Consider the following 6,001-nt stretch of genomic DNA (forward strand, 5'->3'; position numbering starts at 1 on the left):
TTGCTAATCATTAGCCTGATTAGCATGCCGTTTGCTAATCATTAGCCTGATTAGCATCCAGCTTGCTAATCATTAGCCTGATTAGCATCCCGTTTGGTGATCATTAGCCTGATTAGCATCCCGTTTGTTGGAAGCAGGAAGAGGGTGACCTTTCCAAACCACTGATTCCCAAAGTAAAGGATAAATATTTGTGTGAAAGTGCTTCCAGATATCAGCAGCATTTAGAAACGGACCAAACCGGTTTGTAATATTATTACGTTCTGGTTCATTGATTCTGTTTGGAAACTCAACATCAACCGACCCTGGAACCGTTTGGTGGATCAGAAGCTGAAAAGTTTGGGAATCTCTGATCTGATGTGATCTGGCTTCACGCCGCGTCTGTGACAGACAGCTAATGGTCCAGATGGCTAATCGCTAATGGCTAACGGAACGTGCTGGACGGGTCAGAATCTGATCAAACTGTCACAGAAAACCACAGGTCAGAGGTCAGTCAGATCATTCTGATGAGGAAGATGGATCCAGATCCACTAAACTCATGATGATGATGATGATGATGATGATGATGATGATGATGATGATGACCATGAACATCATGTTCTCACAGCAGTTGGGGGGAGGCGGTGGAATGGTTTCCTGTCAGCAGAGTTTTTATTTCAGCATCAAACACCGAGACGGTTTGGAGTGCGGCACTCTGTGCTTTAAGGTTTGCCTCTGGTTTCCATGGAAACAACCTTCGACCTGTCGTTCTCCAGCAGAGGCCGACTATAAACGGCCCCTCCCCTGCTGCTCTATATCATAAAATCAGATGAACGGGACAAAGAAAGCAGCTGACCCAGCCGAGGTGATCAGGGAGCAAAGAAAACAAAGGACTGTGTGTGAAGCCTGGACGCCATCCTTCGCCCCCCCCCCACCGCGGACTCAGCCCACTGAGCGCCCAGCTGCTGATCAATCAGCTCCTGGCTCAAACAGCTGCTGACCGCTCTGTACTGGGCCCGAACCCAGACGGTTCCGTGTGCTGACTCCAGCAATACGCTCCGCTCAGGAACGCTGACCGCAGCATCACAGCTGGCTGACAAACAGAGCGAGCAGAACGGCGCCAATGCACGCCGCGCCGCTGGACGCAGCGAGAAGCTGATCCAGTTCACTCTGAACAGATCAAAACATTTATCGTTTGGACTGAACCCAGCGTCTCTGCCTGTCTGACCTTTGACCTGCGGTTCTAGGGACGCTCCAGTAGAGCAGCGGATCATCAGAGGATCTGCTGCCGTTCTGAATAATCACAGAACCGGGTTCCAGCCTTCATCCTTCAGACCATCATGGAAACCTGAACAGAACTTTCCCACAGAAGCCACAGAACCGGGGTGTTTCTGAGACTCACCCATCCTCCTTGGCTCTGGATCCAGGGATCGATCTGCTCATCCAAGTAGACGGTCATCCACTCCACGATCCGCCCCACCAGGGGACTCATCTCCTTCTCCACGCATTCCACGCACAGCGCTCCGCCGAAGGCGAACAGGCCCACGATGCGGCCCCAGTTGACGCCGTCCCGGAACACCTCGTTCATCACGTTCTCGAAGCTCTGGTAGGCGGTGGCCGGCGTGATGTGCAGCGTGCTGTGAAGGTCGTTGAAGGCGCGGGCGTAGCGCAGCTCGAACTCGCAGGCCGTGTCTCTCAGCGCCGCCTTCACCGCCTCCATGGCGGCTGTGGACGCCTGCTGTCGCCGCGGGGAGCCTGGACTGGTCCCGTTAAAAGTCCCGTTAGCGTGCGTCTCCGGCGTACGCTCGTCGTCCTGCTCCGCCCCCTGGGCGCCGGTGCCGTTGGGCGGCTCGTTGAGCATTATGTGGTTGACGGGATAGTTCCTCTGAGACAGTTTGAACTTAATGTAGAAAAGGACCAGTTCTCTGTTCTGAGACATCCTGGCTGTGATGCGTTCCTCTGTCTTTGCTCTGGTTGGTCAGGCGGAGCCCAAACACTCCAGGGGGGGGGGTTCTTCCTGACGTTCCTCTGTCTAGACCAGCATGGTCCGCCGGCCGCCCGCCGCTTGGAGGTGAAACCGAAGGCTGACAGCTCAGGCCCTGCAGGAAAACAACAGGACAAGGTCAACGAGGGGGGGGCATGAGGACAGCCATGTAGTCCAAACTGAGTCTGGACAGGTGGGGTCAAAGGGCGGCTCTCTGATTGGCCTGCCGCGCACGCAACAGATGGTAACGAGGAGCGAGGAAGGCGCCTCATCCTTATCAGCGACTTCTGACCTCCGGTTCGAGCCCGGCGCCACGCAGCCTCTGGGACGGGTTCAGGCCCGTCACCATGACAACGCTGCTGGACCAGAAATGATGGCGACGAGGAAACAAAGTGTCGTCGGTCTGGGTCACCGATCCACGGAAACCATGGCAACCACAATTTATCAAACAGGTAACATCAATCATGCGATTAATGGATTGTTGTGACAGGTTAGCCCCTCCCACTGCCCATATTTATTAAACCAGATGTTGTGGAAATAAATCAGATACTCGCAGCATCTCTCCTATAAACAGATGTTCTGAGCAGAAGCTAAAAGCAAACAGCTTCGTCTGGGATCAAGGTTCCACATTTAGAAAGTGAAACAAAGACAGAAATCCCCGATCAGTTTCTATGATCGATGATTTCTGCTCCCACGGAAAGAGTTGCTGCTTTGTTTGGTTTCAGCTTCATGTCTGAACAAAAGCCTGAACGCCACATCCGATCGTTATCATCCGATCGTTATCATCCGATCGTTATCATCCGATCTTTAACATCCGATCTTTAACATCCGATCTTTATCACCCTCAGAACTCGGGTTCTGGATTTCATGGCAAACCCTGGAAACAAAAACAATGTTTTGGTTTTCTTTCCTTAATTAAAGGAATTAAAGCTGTAAACAGAAGCTCTGCTACTGAAACATATAGAAACGAGCTCTGATGTAATCCCTGCTGTAGGAGGAGGCAACCGTACTTTACATTCCCCCCCGATGGTTTGGCTGAATGACACGACTACGGCGTGGAACAATAAATAAATCAGTGCAGTGGATCCTCGCCACACAGGAGCAGCGACCATCCTGACGCGTCTCCTGGGAATCATGGGAGATGACATTCCCTTTACGGGGGCTGACATTTAGGGCCGATAAGGAGCCCGTTAATGACGGGATCAGAGCGGGATCAGAGCGTGGGATGGGAACCATGCGAACGCTCCTCACACCTCCCTCTGTGAGGTCAGACGCTCCCACCCGAGACAGCGGGTCCAATAAAGACCAGAGTCCTCCTGCTGGGCGATGAAGCTCATCCTGAACAACCACAGCCAGCAGAGTGTTTACAGCAGCCACATGGTCCACAGCTGCCAACACGTGGAGGGGGGGGGGGGGGTCAGCAGAGGAAAACATCTGTAGCTCTACCGTCCCACATCTGGGCAGATGTCCATCTATGAGGAAACCTGGACTCTAACTCTGACACAACCAGCCGAACCTTTCTGCCCCCCCCCCCCTCCAATGATCTAGATCATAGATTAAAATCCCGCAGATCAGTAATCTTAATCCCTCCGGATTGGACAGAACCTTACCACAGCTGGATGAAAATAAAACGCTCCTGGTTCGCTGCTCCTCTCAGACGGTTCCGACCGCGTCTGCTGACTGTAGAAGCTGTAGAAGCTGTCAGCCCCCCCCCGCCGCCTGGTCCCTCCCCTGTTGCGCAATAGGGCGCTGAGCAGCGCAGGATCCAGGTGGGAGGGGGGAGGAGCCACTACAGGCTGAACCGTTCTTCTGGTACGAAGATCTATAAAGTTATCCTATCAATGACCAAAAGCCTTGCACTCATATCTCTGCATGACGTCACGTTAGCTCACGGCGGCTCATCTCTGAAGATGACTCCACCTCCGCCGGGTCATTCCCCGGCTGATGGCTAAGGAGCGCACCCAGCGTCGGTGGTCGGGGTTCGATGTGGACCCAGAATAAACATAATACTGAATATAGATTCTAAAATAGGTCGATAAAAAGCCGAATAAATTTAATCAGGACGGCGGTGAGCGCGCGCCGCCGTCCATCGCTTCCGGTTTGTTAGAAAACCTCAAAGTTCAAAGAGAAAAAAAAAAAAACGACTGATTTTTCCAGAATAAAAAATGTTTCCCAGAGTCTGATGAACGGAGGGGTCCCTGAACGCATCACAAGGCCATCCTGACTTCAAAGGCAGCGAGGAGCTTTAATCACGACACGTGAACATTAGGCCACGCAGAGACAGCCCCGTGGCAGAAACACGCAGCTTTATCCACGGCAGAAATGAAAAGTAAAAGCTTTAAAGTCTGCGGTGAGCGGCGGACAGGATCCAGGAAACATGGCTGTCATCCTCCCAGCGGAGCAGCGCGAGCCTCACAGAGGAGCAGAAGAAGAAGAAGCCGTTAGACAGACCCGCCCACAGAAACGCGTTCAAACATTCACATTAAACAACATTAATTTAACCAAATGAGCTTTTATTTTCCTCCAGCTCCTCTGATTAGCAGGGAAAGCCGCCCACAGCAAACACTTCCCTTCTAACGGAATTCCCCCTGTGGAAAATCCCCACAGATATAGAATAACACGCGTGGATGAAGGGGGGGTCCTACCTGTGCGGTGCTCTCCACAGAATCATGACTTTGGGCGAACTATCCGAACCCAGGTAGGACCGCTGAAGACCCGGACCGTCATAGTTAGCCTGCTCGCTAGCTAGGAGGATTCCTGGCTCCCGGAGCCCCGCCCACCGCTCTACGTGCTGCGTGACCGCGCGTGACCGCAGGGGCGGAGCCAGAACATTTTCCTAAGGGTGTCCAGGCGATAACCAATGCAGACTGACTCCTAGAGGACCTGCAGAGACGCATCCTTTTCTGTTTACCCCAATAACACAAAATGTAGTTCTGAAAAGTGGATAAATTCCATAATTATCCTCTTTATTGTTATTATATGGATTAGCATCATTAACCAGTAGGACCGGATATTTTCGCCAGGGAAAATAATTCTAAATCGATTAATTTCGATTCAATCTGTTTTTACAATAATGAAAGTGGTTTAACCGTGTTTCAAAATACTCATATATTTGTTTTTTCCTGTCACATTAAACACAAAGTGCAAACTTGTAAATCAGACAGTTTAAACATTAGATGTTAAAACTGCCTCAAAAGTGCAGATTTGTTTGTGAAAAGTGAAAAAGTGAAGCCTCACACGAGCAAGCAGACGTGACACAGCAGACATGCAGGAGCTGCATTATCTCCGCTGAACAAACCGTATGTGCAGCTCTGTCTGTAACTGCAGGGTGTTTGCTGCTCAGCCTCCATTCCTTAATGTCTGCAGTCAGCCTATTGGCTTTATTTGCAGCTGTCTGAACTCACCTTTAGTGCATCTTTCCTGCTTAGTTGAATGTGAACGTCTCGCGGGTCACTATAAAATGAATCGATCTCATTCTCTAGACATCAAGTTTGCAAAAATGTAAAGGAATCGATTTAAAATCGATTAGATTTTTTTACCCAGCCCTATTAGCCACAGTGTTTTTGTTGTCAATTTGTTAATATATGAAAAATGTAAATGTTTTGAAAATACAACTGTAGAGACCAAAGTGGTCCTATAGTCACTCTATTACAGATGGAGTAATGTAACTAAAGTAATCCCTCCCTGGGATTATTAAAGTATTTCTGATTCCTGGTTGATGGGACAGGTGTTGTGAATGAAACGGTGCCCAGCTTGATGTGTGTCTCTGAATGTGAGCATTGATGACTGAAAGACATCTTCTGCCTCCATCTATCTGTTTACTACAGTCTATTGGATTCATGTTAATGTGGATTTAAAGACATTTCAATTAGTGGAGAAAATTGCAGGAGGGAATATAAAAAAGACTAATCAACTAAAAGTTTCACGACCCCCTGCAGTACCTCCATGGACCCCCTAGGGGTCGCGGACCCCCTGTTGAAGACCTCTGCTGTAGAGTATTGCTGCTGCTGTGTTACAGGGAAATAAACAGCAGGGGGGGGG

The 6,001-nt window shown here is 50.2% G+C and overlaps 1 protein-coding gene across 1 annotated transcript in view; it reads right to left on the bottom strand.

The window, feature by feature from the left end:
* The window catches only part of LOC107102478 (bcl-2-like protein 1), a 26,886-nt gene extending 22,131 nt beyond the window's left edge, over window positions 1-4,755 (bottom strand). Inside the window, 2 exon segments of the mRNA XM_015401802.1 lie at window positions 1,379-2,075; window positions 4,606-4,755. Of these exon segments, the coding sequence (XP_015257288.1) occupies window positions 1,379-1,915 (537 nt within the window). The 5' untranslated portion in view covers window positions 1,916-2,075; window positions 4,606-4,755.
* Window positions 4,756-6,001: the final 1,246 nt, after the last annotated feature.

The sequence above is a fragment of the Cyprinodon variegatus genome, unplaced genomic scaffold, assembly GCF_000732505.1.
Source record: "Cyprinodon variegatus isolate N-32 unplaced genomic scaffold, C_variegatus-1.0 Scaffold1260, whole genome shotgun sequence".
Classification (NCBI taxonomy): domain Eukaryota; kingdom Metazoa; phylum Chordata; class Actinopteri; order Cyprinodontiformes; family Cyprinodontidae; genus Cyprinodon; species Cyprinodon variegatus.